This window comes from Equus quagga, chromosome 14 (assembly GCF_021613505.1).
Source record: "Equus quagga isolate Etosha38 chromosome 14, UCLA_HA_Equagga_1.0, whole genome shotgun sequence".
In the NCBI taxonomy this organism is placed as follows: Eukaryota; Metazoa; Chordata; class Mammalia; order Perissodactyla; family Equidae; genus Equus; species Equus quagga.
This window is the reverse complement of record NC_060280.1, coordinates 24,825,812-24,843,527: the sequence shown is the minus strand read 5'-3', so window position 1 is coordinate 24,843,527 and position 17,716 is coordinate 24,825,812. Positions and strand designations below refer to the sequence as shown.

The following is a 17,716-nucleotide window of genomic DNA, read 5'->3' as shown; positions in this document are numbered from 1 at the left end:
CATTCAGACATAAAAAGAAATGAAGTTCTGATTTTTGCTATAGCATGAACAAACCTTGAAAACTTTATGATACGTGATAGAAGCCAGACATTAAAGGCTATGTACTGTATGATTCACTTAAATGAAATGCCCAGAATAGTCAAATCCATAGAGACAGAAAGTTGATTAATGGTTGCCATGGTCATGTGACAGGACAGAATAGGGACAGAATGGGGAGTGACTGTTACTGAGAATGAGATATCTTTTCTGGGGTGACGAAAATGTTTGGAAGTAGATAGTAGTGAGGGTTACATAAATTTTGAATATACTAAAAACCAGAGGCTTTACACTTTAAAAGGTAAATTTTATGGTATGTAAACTCTATATCGATTAAAAAGAAATAACTCAGTGATTTTCTCTGGTGCTTGATCAAGTCAGATGTTGAACTCCTGGAATGAATTTTTTCAATTCCGTTATTGTATTTTTCAGCTCCCAAGTTTCTGTTTGAATTTTTTTAAAAATATTTTCTGTCTGTTAATGTTCTCATTTTTTTCATGTATTGTTTTCCTTAGCTCATTGAGCATTTTAATTATGATTTTCAATTCTTTGTCAACTAATTAATATATCTCTGATTCTTAGGATTGATTTCTGGAGATTTACTTTGTTCCTCTGATTGAGCCAGGTCCTTCTGTTTCTCCATGTGCCTTTGAGTTTGTGCTGGGATGTATGCATTTGAAAAAATAGCCGCCTCTTCTAGTATTTATGAACTGGCTGTGCACTGGGAACAACCTTCATCAATCAGCCTGGCTAGAGATTTTGAGGGTTTCTGAGGATGTGTTTTATCTGGATTTGAGCAACTCATTTCCCAGTTAGAAGGATTTGATGGCTTTTTGTGAGAAGTTCATAATCTTCTTCTCTGTTTGACTTCCGTGTGGTACTGCAGGTCTGTGTAGCACCATAAAGCTACCCAGCATTTTTGTTCCCTGCAGTCCCCTGGTATCTATAGTATGCAAGGTTCCATCAGTGCTCCATGAAGGTGAGAGACACACCAGGGTCTTTAGTAGACCCTTGAACCTCAGAACCTTGGGCATTTGCTCCAACTCTTTCCCTCCCCAGGGTGAAACAAAACCCCCCACACTAAACTGGGATGGAGGGTACTAGGGAGAGTGAGTACATGCTAGTCCAAACCATTGCTTTTGTCCTCAGTGACCCCCAACCTGGCACCTTTCTTGTCAGCACTTAGATTCTGGCATATTGTTGAGTAGGTGCCTGTGTGGCAGTAAGAAGGTTCTGGGGCTTCCTATTCTGCTTCTTGTTGATATCATCTGTCTCTTGTTCTTTGTTTTCTTGTTGCCATTCAATTAAATATATCTTTATTTTTGTAACAATTCATGCATTTTTTTCAATGTACTCAAACTATTTTGTTGATAATAAAATTCTGTTGAGTTCTGTCTTAGCTCAGGCTGCCTTAACAAAATACCATAGAGTAGGTGCCTTAAACAACAGAAATTTATTTTGTCACAGTTCTGATGGCTAAAAGTTCAAGATGAAGGTGCCAACATGGTCCATTTCTGGTGAGAGTTCTCTGGCTTGTAAATGGCCACCTGCTTGCTGTGTCATCACATGGCAGAGAAAGAAAGAGAAAGCTCTCTAATGTCTCTTCTTATCAGGTCACTAATCCTTCTTTGTGAGCCCCACTCTCATGACCTCATCTAAACCGAAATATCCCTTAAAAGCTCCATGTTCCATGATGTCACATTATAAGTTAGGGATTAACATATGAATGTCATGGGGACACATTTCAGTCCATAGTAAGTGCCTATTCTACTTTCTCAGAGTTGCCTTTTCATATAAAACGACTGAATTAAAAGGCTTTTGCTATTAATTTTTTTTTTAAAAAAATGCATTAAATATTTTAAAAGATAATTTTGCTTTCTAATGTTTATGTCAGTGAAAATACTTTCTGCCACAAGTAGATAAATTCTGCCACAAGACTGGTTGCCACAATATTTTTGACTCCTGTTCTTTCTTCATAGTGAAAGCTTGGAAGACTGAAGACTGTTTGTTATTTAGAATATCCATCATTTCCCTGCAACTAAGATACAATTATGTACCAGGGGGGATTTGAGGAGATAAAGTAGAAAAAAAAAGAAAAAGAATATCCATCGTTTAAAGTTCTTTATTTCCTCATTATTATATTGAGGTAGTGTGGCTTTATGTTAGCTTATTCATGTATTGCTTTATTCATATCTGTGTAAACTCACAGAATCTGATTATACTCAATGAATTATAATCCATTACCATTGTTATTTATTTTTATGAACAAAATTTCCTACCTTTGTCCATAAAGAGTGCCTTCAACTGGATCTTGGCTCATTTTCACATATTCCAATCATGTTTGAGCATTTCTTTGCTTTCTTTGCTTCTTTGCTTTTACTTTATACTTTCCCAGCTCAAGCCCTGGAAACAGCCATTTTTCCATGGAACCCTAGTTTCTTTTAATGAAGAAAGTTATTGAAAAACCAAGATCTAGGCATAGGGGTTATTTGTTGCTTCTGTTTAGTCTTTGCTTTTAGTTCTATCAGTGAACATAGCTAGGAAATTTATGTACAGAAATAAATGTATATACAGGTTTACACACAGAAACACACAATTATATAATTTATTTTACATATGTATGTATCTCTCTATCAAAAATAATGAATCCATACTTAAAAGTCTGATCAGAGTCCAAATCCTCAATGTTCATTTCTTTCCATATCAACCACTGTCTTCTTCAACAATATGAAAATTATCTTTCATCATGCTCAATATTTTTATCATTTTTTTCCAGCATAAAATATACAGAAAGTTGCCTCCAGTTTTCTAGACAATATTACTTTGAAAAGCACACATAATAGCTGTTCAGTTTTTATTTATACTACACTTTTGTTTTTGAGGAAAGATTAACATACAGTGAAATGTGTAAATCTTAAGCTTATTTTTTGACTGTTGAGTTACCCTGAAATTCTATCAAGATATAGAGCATTTCCATCACTCCAGAAAGTTCCCTCATCATGACCCTTTCCAATCAAAATTTGCTACCTCCCACCCCTACAGAGGAAACCACTTTTTAATTTTTTCTCCTTAGATTAATTTTGTCTGTTCTAGAACATCATATAAATAGAATCACAAAAATATGAACTGCTCAACTTGTTTTACTGGCCAATACGCTTTTGATATTTATGCATGTCATTGGATATCTTAGTATTTTTTTCTTTATGAAGTATCTAATCAACAAATTTGCCAATTTTTGCATTTTTATTATGGAATTGTAAGAGTTATTTATGTAATTTAGATTCAAGTATTTTGTCAGAATATATATATATGTTCTGTCTCTCTCTCTATATATATAAATATATATATCCTAATATATGGCACTGTCTTGCAGTGAATTTATTGCTTATTAATTTTCTCAAAATTATACTTTTGTTGAAGTTACACTTGTTAAAAAGTGCTGTCTTATAGCTTCCTGTGTCCTAATATGGAAATATTTTCCTATCCTCATGTCATGTAGATATTCTATATTTATTCAATATTTTACTTACTAGATGGTTTATGTTTAGTTTTTACATTTCAGTTTATTACTATTTTGTATGGTATATAATAAAAGTTAAGATTCTTTACATATATACCAATTTTTACCAATTGTTGCAGTTCTGTTTTTTGAAAACACTTTCCATTTTCCATTGAATTGCAGAAAAAATCAATCGATTATACAAATGTGAGTTTACATGCATGCTGTCTATTGTGTTTCATTAATCTCTTTCTTTATCTTAATGCTGACATCATACTGTCTTAATTATTATAATTTTATATTAAGTACTAATTTCAGATATTTTAAATACTCAAAATTAATTTTTATTTTAGGATTGTTTTGGAGCTATGTCCTTTTAATTTCCATTTAAAACAGAATTTTCTTCTCAATTCCTGTCACAAATATTTGTTAGGATTCCATTCAGCACTGCTTTGAATCTTTGATAAATTTAAGAAGAACTGACATATTAACAATGGGCAGATTTCCAATCTATGAACATGGTATAGGTGTCTATTTTCTTAGGCTTTGTCTACTATCTCTCCAAGATGTTTTGTAATTCAGTATGGAATTCTCATAAGTGTTACTTTATTGTACCCATAAATGTATTCTAAATGTCTCATGGTTTTATAGCTATGTCAAATTATGAATGTTTACTTCCTGGTTATTTTTTCAATATGTAGATCTTGCTAATATCACTTATTAATTAATGGTATTAACTTGTGATATATTCGTTAAGATTTTTCATTAAAAAATTGTGTCTACTACAAATAAAGTTTGAAAATTGTCATTGTGTGGTAGGTTAAGGCCTTCTCCACAGGAGACAATATCACTATTTTCTGCTCTAATACACAATTATTTCAGAGTTATTCATAAAATGCATGAAATCATAACATATTGGAACAGTCATTTATCATAACCCCATCATAACGTTTAATTTCACTTTTGACTTCTTGAATTAAATTTTTTTAATTGTATTATTCAGGGATCTCCAGAGTAACAGAACAATAGGATATATAGATACAGAGAGAGAATAAGAGATTTATTATAAGGAGTTGGCTCACATGATTATGAAGGTTGGGAACTCCCAATTTCTGCAGAATGAGTCAGCAGGCTGTAGACCCAGGAGACCAATGGTTTACTTTCAGTCTGAGTTTGAAGGGCTAAGAACTAGAAGAACTGATGGTGTAGTTCTAGTTTGAAGGCCATAAAGTCAAGACATAGGAAGACTCAATATTTCAGTTTAAGCCCAAAGATAGTAAAAAGTCAATATTCCAATTCAGAGACCATAAGGCAGGAAGATTTCTTACTTGGGGGAGGCTCAGCTTTTTCATTCTATTCAGGCCTTCAACTGATTGGATAAAGACACTACATTATGGATGGATATGTGCTTTACCGAAATCTACCAAATTAATTGTTAATCTCATCCAAGAGTACCTTACAGAAACACCCATAATAATATGTGACCAAATATCTGAGCACCCTGGAGCCCTGTCAAATGGACACACAATGTTTTATATCCACTTAGAAGATATACTGCCACATCTTCAAATAGGTACACAAACACATACACACACACATGCACACAAACAACACATGCCTTACTAAGAGATAAAGACTCTCTGATGATATATGACAGCTTTTAGAATAAAGTTCAACAACTTTGTATGGCGTCCATGGCGATTCTTGATATTCATGTTTTCCATGTCTTTCCAAACTGTATGTTACACTGAAAAAAAAATACATCTGCACAGTTACTTTAAACTACATTCTTTAGATTAGATCTCCTCTATCATCTACCTGGCTTGTGGGGTCCTTACTTGCTGGACACTCATTCATCATTCCTTAAGAATCAGACTTTCTAGTTAAAATAGAAGACAAAACAAATATAACTCTTCTGATTGCTGTTTCAGTTAGATAAAATCTTCATTCTCTTGGCTAACCCAACAATCCATGCACACCACTACCATTCTCCTTCTCTTGCCTCTCTCTCTGACTCTCAGAAATATAAGGCTAAAACCTCAGGAAACTTAAGCAATGTGTGTAATTTACCACTATGCCATTATTGTCAAGCATAATTGTTATAATATTGTAGGTTTCTGATAAAATTTAATGAATTAATAAAGAAACAAATAGTGGAGGTTGTAGAAAAAGTATTGATGTGTAAAATGGAACACTTGAGTTCTCATGATTTTTGTGCCTGAAGTCCCTAAATGACCCTGGAAATGTACTGAAATTTTTAGACTTTATTGTCTCATTAAATCCTTAAAGGGTTTGTTTTGTTTTGTTTTGGATAGAACATGGTTAAGATGCACTTCTTCGGAGTTTTTTCCTTTTAGATGACTAGGAAGATCAAGAAACAAATCAACAGTTGTTTTCATTCAGTAAATGGGGAACCCAGAACAATAAGCCTTGAGTGCATTGAAATTCAGTGAGACAATCATAGAAATTCATGAATGCCTCTGGAGAAAAATTCTTTGAGGAGGAAGCTCAATCAGGGACTTAAAAAAAAGAGTAAGGACATATGTTCACTATTTTACTCTTTCAACTTTTCTCACTCTCATTTCCCAGGCTAGGATCCACAACACCATTGACTAATAGTTTTCATGAGATATGATTTGATTATCTGAAAACCACGTAACGTGTTGGCAAATTTCACAAAACTATTACACAGAAAACTCAAGCGTCTCAAATAATGTAGACTTTTTGTTATTTTATTTAATTTTGAGAGACTGATGCTATTGCGCAAAGAGGAAGGCATGAAGGTATTAATCAAGGTGAATTTTATGAACAGAATATTTTTACCACATGAACACGGATCTGCTTGGTCTTTGCACCATAGACAAGTGGATTGAGAAATGGAGGGACCAGCAAGTATAAGCTGGAAAAGAGGATATGGATATATGGGGGGATATGAGAACCAAACCTGTGTGTGAAAAAGGAGAAGAAAGCAAAAAAGTAGAACTGGAGGAAGACACAGATGTGAGCAATGCAAGTATTGAAAGCTTTCAACCTAGCTTCCTTCTCAGGCAAACGAAAAACTGTGATAAATATCTGAATATAGGACACGGTGATGAATATAAGGTCAAAACCTGCAACAGTGAAGGCCACAAACAAACCATAGATTTTATTGACACGGATATTTTCTGCAGCCAGTTTCACAATGGCCATGTGCTCACAGTAGGAGTGGGAGATGACTGTTGTATGATAAAATTGAAAACGGCACTTTATCAGTAATAGGAATGGGGTTACTAGAATGACAGCCCTGAGTGCCAACACAGACCCTATTTGGGTGATTAGCTGGTGAGTGAAGATGACAGCATGTCTTAATGGATAACAGATGGCGACATAACGGTCCAGCGCCATGGCCAGCAGTATGCCTGACTCCATGGCTTGAAAAGTATGGATGAGCCACATTTGAAACAAGCAGGAATCAAAATAAATCTCTGGAATATGAAACCAGAAGATTCCAAGCATCTTGGGCACAATGCTGGTACTAAGTGCCATATCTGTGACTGCCAGCACACCTAGGAAAATATACATGGGCTCATGGAGGCTGCGCTCTGATATGATGATGATCAGAAGCAAGGAATTTCCAATCACAGCAATGAGATACATGGCACAGAATGGGATCCCAATCCAGCACTGCACAGACTCCAGGCCTGGGATTCCTATTAGTGTCAACATGGATGGCATGAAGACTGTGTTGTTGGACGTGGACATAGTGTCTTTGTGCCTCCTGATGCAAAAACAAAGAAGTTACTCAGTCAGAGCTACTGTTCCTTTCCCCCCTCCTACATTTATCCAGAGTAATTGTATTGAGTTTGTATTTTTTGGTAGAACTCTAAGATCCTATCATGCATGCCATTCATATTTTTGAAGGGAAAATAGATCCACAGAGACACATCACTATTGTCAGGAAGGGCATCAACAAGCTACTTTTCCAAAATAAAATGTTAGGTTTGTGGTAGGCCAACTGCATTAGAACAATCAAATTCACCTGGTTAAGGAAAAAAACTGCTGACCTGTCTGTTATCTATTTTCCAGACCTGTGGGAAAAATAATTAGACTTATTTATTTTGCTTGGAGATTGCATTTTAATCAGATTTGATGAATCTCTCCATATCCTACATTCCATTTACCTGTCCTATATTATGAGTCCCAACGGTATCTAAGTCAGGAAGTGTCAGTTTGGACAAGGAAATTCTTAGATTCTGACCAGTATATTAGTGTAAAAGCCTTCCAGTGAAAGAGAATCGAAATAGAAACAGTTGACACCCAAGAGCATAATATATTTACTTATCTGTATGATATATGTAGCATGATATCTATACATAACTATATTTTTCAACATATTTCTGGAAGACTGGATGTCCTTTCGAAAGAATTTGAAGCAAGAAGTTCAGAAAAGCTTATTCAATTCCATGTATTTTGGTGATCACCCTCAAAGTTTCTTGCTAATTTTTACATTTCTGGTAAAACTATTTTATTTTGCCTATGTTTCTAACACCTGAGTTTCTTAAATATGAGCTATGTGCTTAAAATAGCTGAAATTCTCTAATACACGTTACAGAACACCTACAGGGGAGGGATCTCTGGGAGGCAAGGAAACCTGCAGCAGCCATGCCTAGGGAAATAGGACTCATTTGTGATGCCTACAGGATACAGGAAAATGGGTAAATGGGTAACTCAGCCAGAATAGAGGCTATTTTCCTGTGTTTTAGGTGTTCAGTTATCATTATCATGAGATTTGGCCCATTTAGCCTCATTAATCCTTATTAAACTATAGATCATCTGGAATGCTTGAATTCTTTTGTGGGCTCAGGCTGAAGAAACTCATAGAAAATAAAGGGCAAAAGGGCAAAAGGGCAGGTTACACAAAAGGAGTCAAATAGATAACTAGAAACAGAAGACAGCTGACAGACTTTGGGATATTCAGGAGAGGGCTATAGGGCAAGTGAAGAAAATATAATCACCCCTCAATTCACTGAGGACTTAATTTTCTGAAAACTTGGGCTCTTATGCTTTATGTGAAAGTTCATCTCAGATGAAAATCATTCCTTTTTAATAATTAAAATATGGAAGCAAGAAGTTATCAATCCATTAGAAATGGTTGATATTTGGTGAAAAACTGGGTTAAGTTATTCCATTTCTTCGTAGACTCTCCAAGAAATATGCTTTATGTCAGCTAAGGATATACTGAATGTCACCAAATATGCCAGTGATGCAGAAAGCAGCTGTGGTGCATGCTGCTAAACCTCAAGGGAAAGACCCAAGTCAGCGGGGGTCGTTTTGCGACAGGAAAGCTGTATCAGCTGACATTTCTCAAACAGGCTAGTCAGTCAACCAGGTTCTTTGGTTTCCACAGTTTTGCTACCAATGATTAATTCTGTAACTCCCCAATTCATAGATCACTGATGCTTTAAATAGGGGTCAAGTTTTTCTTCTTCAAAGATAATCAGAATTAGAATAGAAATCCTTCAAGAACAATCACAGTATCTAACTTACTGAAGAGTAAGGCACTGTCATGTGGGCATTATCCAACAGGTACTGATCCTGGGAGGGCAGGTGGAAGTACATCACTGAGTTCAGGGCTGGTAGGATGGAGTGGTTATTGTTAGAAAAGCTGGCAATGAAACATTACAGGATAAACTTGGAAATAATGAGACTTAGTTGCCAGTTGTTCTCGGGAGCTGATTGTGCTCTTATAGGATACCTGAAGAGGATTCTGAATTCTTCATATCTCTATCACTCATCACTTATCATTCATCAACTCTTTTCTCCTCCTGAGATTTCAGTCTCATTCCTGTGCATTTTGTGTTCTGCCTGCACCCTGTGTAACAGTTCCCAGTCAATGCGTGAACCTTAATCCATTTGGTGCTGGAGCCATCTGCCAATATTTGGTTGTCTCTTGGATAGCCTTCTGTGCTATCTTTTGTCTCTGCAATAAACCCTCTCCCTCTTCTGCAAGTCAGCCTGAGATCCTGTTTGTGCATTCATCCTCCAACAAAACTCACAGCATGGTCTGTATTATTCCGGCGCACAGACCAATTTATTGAGCTGGAATTGGAGAAGAAAGCTACTAGACACCGATTGTAATGCTCCCTAGTGAATGTATAGATAAGGAGGAGTTGTAAACATGGAATGAGGGATTTCCTAGGCAATTCGCAAAAACACGGGGGACCCAGAAGATTTTAATTAAGCCCTCTAGGTTTCATCCACACCTAATATCTCTGAAATCCTTTCTAAAACTTCTAGAAATCTCCTTTCTCTCCTCTTTTTTCTTTCCCCACAGGCTAAATGCAGAGAAAGTATTATGCACAAGTGTTCTTTTTATAAGTTGAGTTCACTTTCTTCTGTCTTCCTTTGCAAAAATAATAAAAGTCCTCTTAAATATATATATATATATTTCCCTGCCAGTGAATTTTAATTAAGTAAATATCCTTGTATTTCTTCTTTCCTTTCACTCAGACTGTTCTGGAAGGAAAATCTGTATTCATAAAGACTGTTTTATCACACCTTTACCTCTCATTTTACTGTAGTCTCATTCTTCAGATTTTCATTTCATTGAAGCTATTTTTGAAAACAGTAATATTCTCAGAATTAGGATGGACATGTCTAATTCCTACCATATTGAACTCTAAGCCTACTGTTGCAAATTCAACTAATTTTTCTCCATCCCTCCCTCTATACTTTTCTCCCTGTTCTCTTTTCTTCTTCTCTTCCTTCCAAAACCAGTTGTTATATGCCTTATATATGTGAATAAATTTTGCCATGTGCTCTTGATGGAAAGAAAAAACTGATATATGTATGCCTTCAATTTTTTAGAAATTTTTAGAGATGAGTTAGAATATCTTTTATCATGACAACAAATGATAAATTCTAAAAGAAACTTATGCATATGTTAGCTTCCTCGTTGACATGTTTCACCTTATTTCCAGACATTCTTGTATGTAGCTAACCTTAAGTGGTACTTGAGGTCATGCTGGGACATTGGCAATTTCAGAAAGAATACTTTCAGTGAGATGGAAGAGGGCATTCACGGTGGATTTCAGGAGAATACTAGATAAGGGTGAAAAGACAAGAGACCCCTAATACTCTTTCCAGAATTTCCTCTGTGAAGGCATATGGAGCAATGCTACTGACTCATTGTTGAATGAAACTGATTCAGTGGTCAGGTTGGCATATGAGCTAATCTTCAGATTATTCTTCAGTCACCAACAATTTAGACTAGTTTACCACTTTGGTTCCCTTCTCTTCTTCTCTTCTACTGATTGTGTTTAAATGTCAGTGCTCCCTAAAGTTCTATCCTGGAGACTGTTCATCCTAAAGTTCTATACATTTGCTTGTAATTCTATGTACTGAACTGTCCCTGATCACTGCATTTAGCTCCAGGTTGGGTAAACAATGTTTTTTTCCACTGTATTGTAACCTTTGTAAATATCTTCAGACCTAGATCAATACCTATGTATTTTCTTTCTTTTTTTCTTTTCTTTCTTTCCTTCCTCTTCCATTCTTCCTTCCTTCCTTCTCTCTTTCCTTTCTCCCTTCCTCCCTTCTTTCCCTCCTTCCTTTCATTCTTTTTTTCTTTGCTTCTTTCATTCTTTCTTTTTTTTCACTTTTTTTTTTTTATCATTATGCCACTGAATGTTTCTCAGAGTAAAGGGCCATCAATTCTAATCTGTTTATCAAAAATACAGATATGCATTCATTATGAAGCATACATCAATCTGGCAATCTAAGCCTTTAGCCAACTAAAATCAATTAAGTCTATTTTCTGCCCATCTCTTACTTTAACAAGGTACAATAATTAAGAGACTCACATTAAGAGAATCACATGTCAGTGATTGCCACATTCATTGATGAATCATCAGGAGTCAAGAGTCAAGAAATTAATGCCCACATATAAAATCAATTGATTCTCAGAAACAATTTCAAGGCAATCCGATGGAGAAAGAATAATCTTTTTTAAAATAAAGCCAAAACAAATGAATATCCTTTTATTTTATTTTTTAAAATTTTTTAAAGATTTTATTTTTTTTCCCTTTTTCTCCCCAAAGCCCCCCAGTACATAGTTGTATATTCTTCGTTGTAAGTTCTTCTAGTTGTGGTATGTGGGATGCTGCCTCAGTGTGGTTTGAGCAGTGGAGCGCGCGAACTTAACCACTCGGCTGCGGGGCCAGCCCCCTGAATATCCTTTTAAAATACTGACATTGTTCCTGAACAAAAATTAACTTGAAATGGGTTATAAACCTAAATCTAAGTTCTAAAATTATAAAGCTACTAGGAGAAAACATGACATTTTTATATGAATTTGTATTAGACAAAGATTTCTTAGAAAGGACCAAAAAGCATAAATCAAGAAAAGTAAATTGATAAAATAGAATTCTTTGAAATAAAAAAAATTGTTCTGCAAAGATGTTATTAAGATTAGAAGAAAAGCACACACTGGGAGAAAACATTTGTAAAACATATATCTAGTCAATTATTTGTATCCACAATTTATAAATACATTTACAACAATAGAAAAGATAAACAACTTATTTCTAATATTTTTGCTTAGTAACCCTTCAAATCTTTTTGCCCATCCTGAGATGATAGCAGAAGCACAGAAGAGAACGTAATGCTAAAGTTTTGCTTATCATCCCAAACCAAAAAACCTGGACAGAGAAAAACAAATTAAAGAACACATGGAGCCGAAAATATTTAGTATATTTAAGAATATTTCTAGAACTATGTGCAAAAGATTTGAAGTTACTTCACATACATACAAAAAAAGATACAAATAGCAGCCAAGCACGTGAAAAGAGTCTCAGCATCTTTAGTCTTTAGAGAACACAAATTAAAATCACAAGATGTAAATACACACCAACTCAAAGAGATGAAATTCAAAGACTGAGCTTGCCAGTTATTGGTGATAGTGAGAAACATCTAGGACTCTCATGTCCCCCTGATAGGAATGTAAACTTTTATGGCCACCCTAAAAAAGGAGTTTGAAATTTGTTTTAAAAATTAACCTTACATGTAGCACATGACCCTGCAATCTCACTCTTAGTATTGATCCAAGAGAAATAAAAATGTTAGCTCATGTGAGACTTTGACCCAAATAATCATAACAGTATTGCTCATAATAGCCTACAATTTTTGGATATGTGGTTTCTTTTGAAAATTTAGTAACATTGGACTTTATTCCTAAAAGAGAAAAATTAGCTGAAACTGCATAATTCTACATTCTTCATATAGGGAAAAGTCTCTTTTTTTGCCTCAGTCTTCACTAGTTTTTACTGGTTAACAACTAGTCAGTTTTGTTTGGTAATATTCCTGGTTGTATAAGCACTTTAGATTTTTTTTATTTTTATTTTTTTAGATTTGGATGATAAACATAATTTGGTATCGTGTCCTCTGTGTGCCACTGATAGCGTCTCATGGTATAGTCAAGTCTAATGAGATTTTTTGTGTGTGTGTGAGGAAGATTGGTCTGAACTAATATCTGTTGTTAATCCTCCTCTTTTGTTTTGCTTGAGAAAGATTGCTGCTGAGCTAACTTCTGTGCTGATCTTCCTCTATTTTGTATGTGGGACGCTGCCACAACACGGCTTGGCGAGTGGTGTATAGGTCCATGCCCAGGATCCAAACCCACAAACTCCAGGCCCCCAAAGAATAGCATGCAATCTTAACCACTATGTCACATGGCTGATCACCCAATGAAATTTTCACATAATATTTCCTATTTTCCTGCTAGAAATTGATGGAGTACTTGCAGTTATGTATAGACTAATCAATAAATAAGAGACTGGACCTATTTAATTGTCATGTTTCCAGTTTCACAGGAGGAATAGTACTGAGCAAATCAGAGATAAAATAGTGATAACAGGAGCAATGTCTTGAGATGTTACATCATATTCAGAGATTTCTATCTCATCAGGCTATACTCTTTGACAAGACAGTTGATTGACTGTAAACCTATTATACATTGATGCTGTTTATTAGCATTTCTTGGTTTCCCTCTCTTCCATTCTCTTCCTTACATCAACAAATTTGTGGCATTTTAACTTCTTTTGTGTAAGTGAATGTGAGCAGACTCGATGTGCCACTTACAGGTGGAAGCATTAAAATTCTGATATTTATTTTTCATATATTTTTCTTTACCTACAGCGTCTAATCTAAGAGCTTCATAATACAATAATAGGATTGTCTATCAACTTCTATGATAATTATTTGGAGCATAACTCCACCGTCCACCTTCCATCCACAATGAATCTGTAGCATGAGAGAGAGTGAAATTTTACATTTTAACCCACTGAGATTTGAGGGCTACTTGTTACTGTAGTATAAACTAGCCTAAACTGCTGTGTCAATAACAGTGATGAGAGGAGACTGATTTTTGGTGAGATCATAAGAGTGGATTAATCCCCTCACTTCTAGGAACTAAACTTAGAATGAATAATAAGCAATAAAACACAATAAATAATACTTAGCTGCTGTTTTTTAACATTTCTTTACCATAAGCATGAAAAAGAAATTTTGACCCACAGGATCTTAGTTGATATTTTTGATGATGGGGGATTAAGTAGAAGACCATCTCTTAGCTAGAGTGATGTCAACTGGAGACCCATTTTATAAAGATTCTCCTGCAGAAACATTTGGATATCATTTACACCACCAGAATAAGAGGCAACAGAGGTGAGAAAATTGTGCTCTTATGAGTCTCAAAGAAGAAAATGGTTTACATCATTCCTTGATATTCTTTAGATTCCAATTTTGAAATTGAATTTTTAATATATGGGACCATTCATGATATGATTGGTTAAAGAGTGCATTTTTGAATCAGATTGTCTAGATTTGAATCCAGATTCTGCCACTGACTAGCTCTGTGATTTGGGGCATGATCCCTCAATTCTCTATGTTTCCATTCACATATCTACACCATGTAGAAAGTACTCATTACAGTTCCATATATTTGTTCTGTGGATTAAATAATTTTAATCTACATAAATCACTTAGTATGGTTCACTGTATAGAGCTCTCGTCAAATAAATTTATGACTTCCATTGTTGATATCTCAACTTAAAATTAGGCTATCAAGCTATTAACATCAGGTATTCTGAAACTATTTCTGGGAATACTAAAATATTATGTGTTTATGTTATTTGAGCATGGAACACCTCTTCTTCCATATGTTTCTCTGATTTAGAAAATATGTAAATAATCCTTTTGTGTGAATGAATGCTTATTATATAATAATTTTGGCAAAATTTTTCATTAGTATTCATTCCCTCATTTCTTCCTTCCATATATATTTATCATTAAATATGTCATGTACTGTGTAGATCATGATCATACAAATAAATTAGACATGTGATCCAAGTGGAGGAAACAGTTACATAAAAAATGAGGGTAATGAGATAGTTGCTATGAAAGCTTTAGGAAGAGTATAGAAAACACAAAGGAAATGTCCAAAGTTCCTTAATTAAAGGACACACCTAACTAAATTCTAAAAGCTGAATAGTATTTAGGCAAGCAAAGAAGTACAAGTGTTTGCATACACAATAGAAAGAACAGTTTATAGATGCATCAAGCAGCTTATTTTCTGCAGGAAAATGCAAGGAATTTAAAGCATTCTAAAAACAATTAATACATAAAATTTGCAGGTGAGAGACTATGTTTTAAATTTAGAATGCAAACTTTGAAACTTTATGAAGTAGGACACACATAGGAAATAGAATAAATATGGAAAATATATATTATATTTGTCATAAATTCTCATGAAAGATTGACAATCGGCATAAGTAAAATCTAATAGAGGAGTGGGATCATATTTGAGAATTATGGGAGGCAATCACTAGGACTTGGTGTTTGAGCTGGTGTACAGTATTGGCCAATCGGAAGCAAATAACTATATGTTTGGATTGGTCAAGTGAGTGAATAATTGTACACTGTTCTGAATTGAGAATATTTTCAAGAACAGTGCTTTTAAAAACATTTTTTATGTGGATATAATTTTAAATGTAGAGAACTTTGCAAGAATATTTCAAAACACACATTTATAAGATTGACCCAGGTTCACAAATTGTTTATACTGGATTTTGAGCACTTACTTTACCATTTCGTACATAGATAGATAATTTTTTCCTGAACTGTTTATGAGTAAGATGAAGACACAGTGTCCCTTTATTCCTAAATATTTCTATATGTATTTACCATGGAAAAGGATATTCTATTGCATAATTATCATATTATAATCATCATCAGAACACTTATTATTGAAACAGTACTATAAGCTAACCTACAGTCAACATTCAAAGTTAGACAGAAGTACAAAGGAATTATACAGCTACATTTTTTCTTGCCCAGTATCCAATCCAGGGTCACACATTGCATTTAATATTCATGTCTCTCCAAAATCCTTTAATCTGCAACAGCTCCTTAGTATTTCTTTTTCCTCTCTCTTTCTATTTTTGTTTTGTTTCTGAGCAATTATTTACCTAATATTTTAAAAACTTTTCTTAAAGTCTAACTTTCATACAAAATCACATGTCGCACAGCTTAAATGATTTTCACAACGTAGACATCCATATGTAACCACCTCGTTGAGGAATATATATGTGTGTCTTTATGCCAATGTCATACAGTTTTGATTACTGTCGCTTTGTAATATGTTTTGAAATCAACAGCATGATGTCCCAGCTTGTTCTTCATTCTCAAGATTGTTTTGGCTATTCAAAGTCATTTCCAGTTCTATAAGAATTTTACAATTGTTTATTCAATTTTGCAAAAAATTCACTATGGATTTTGACAGGAATTTCATTGAATCTATGGACTGCTTTGTATATTAATGACATTTTAAAAATATTAATTCTTCCAATCCATGAACATGAGAGTTTTTCTTCTTTATTTGTGTATAATTTAATTTCTTTCAGAAATGTTTTGTAGTTTTAGTATTATTGTAAGTCTTTTAACTCCATGGTTAAGTTTATTCCAAAGACTTATTCTTTTTGTTGCTATTGTGAAAGTGATTTTTGTTTTTTAATTTCCTTTTCAGATTGTTTGTTGTTAGTATATAGAAACACAACTGGTTTTTGCAGGTTAATTTTGTATCTTGCAATTTTGCAGAATTTATTTATTACTTCTAAGAATTTGTTTTGTAGAATCTTCAGGACTTCCTACATGTAAGGTCATGTCATCTTTGCACAGAAATAATTTCACTTCTTTCTTTTTGATTAGGATGACTTTTATTTACTTTTCTTGCCAAATTGCTCTACCAAGGACTAGCAGAATTATGTTGCATGTAAGTGGCAAGAGTGATCTTTGTCTTGACCCTGATCTTAGTGGAAAAAAATTTTGATTTATTTTTTAACAATGAGGATGATGTTAGGTGAGGGCTCCTCGTCTATGGTTTTATTATATTGAAGTACATTTCTTCTATACCTAATTTGTTGAGAGTTTTTATCATGAAATGTTGAACTTTGTGAAATGATTTTTCTGCTTTTATTGAAATGATCATATTACTTGTTCCCTTCGTTATGTTGATATAGTGCATCATATTTATTGACTTGCGTATGTTGAACTATCCCTGCAGCCCAGGTATGAATCACACTTAGTCATGGTGTGTGATCTTTGTAATGTGCTCTTGAATTCAGTTTGCGTATATATTGTTGAGAATTTTTGTATCTATGTTCATTGTGGATATTGGTCTGCAATTTTCTTCTCTTGTCATACCTTGGTTTCAGGGTAATGTTGGTCTCATAAATGAGTTTGGAAGAGTCCCCTCTTCAACTTTTTGGAAGAGTTTGAGAAGATATGAAGTCAATTCTTTCTTTCTTTCTTTCTTTTTTTGCCAAGGAAGATTAGCCATGAGTTAATATCTGTTGCTAATCTTCATCTTTTTGTTGAGGAAGATTTACCTTGAGCTAACATCTGTGCCAATCTTCCTCTGTTTTCTACGTGGGTTGCTGCCACAGCATGGCTGCCAGTGAGTGGTGTTGGTCTGTGCCTGGGAACCAAACCCAGGCCACCAAAACGAGTGTGCCAAACTTAACCTCTAGGCCATGGGGCTGGCCCCTGAAGTCAATTCCTTACTTTTTTCTTTTCCTTTTTTTTTGGGGGGGGGGGGGCGAAGATTAGCCCTGAGCTAATTGCTGCCAATCCTCCTCTCTTTTGCTG

General features: G+C 34.5%; 1 protein-coding gene across 1 annotated transcript; it reads right to left on the bottom strand.

Moving 5' to 3' along the window:
* Nucleotides 1-6,337: 6,337 nt before the first annotated feature.
* Nucleotides 6,338-7,276, bottom strand: LOC124225473 (olfactory receptor 52A1-like). Its single transcript, XM_046638152.1, has one exon. It carries the CDS (start codon nt 7,274-7,276, stop codon nt 6,338-6,340), a length of 939 nt encoding a protein of 312 aa, XP_046494108.1.
* Between the last annotated feature and the right edge of the window lie 10,440 nt (nt 7,277-17,716).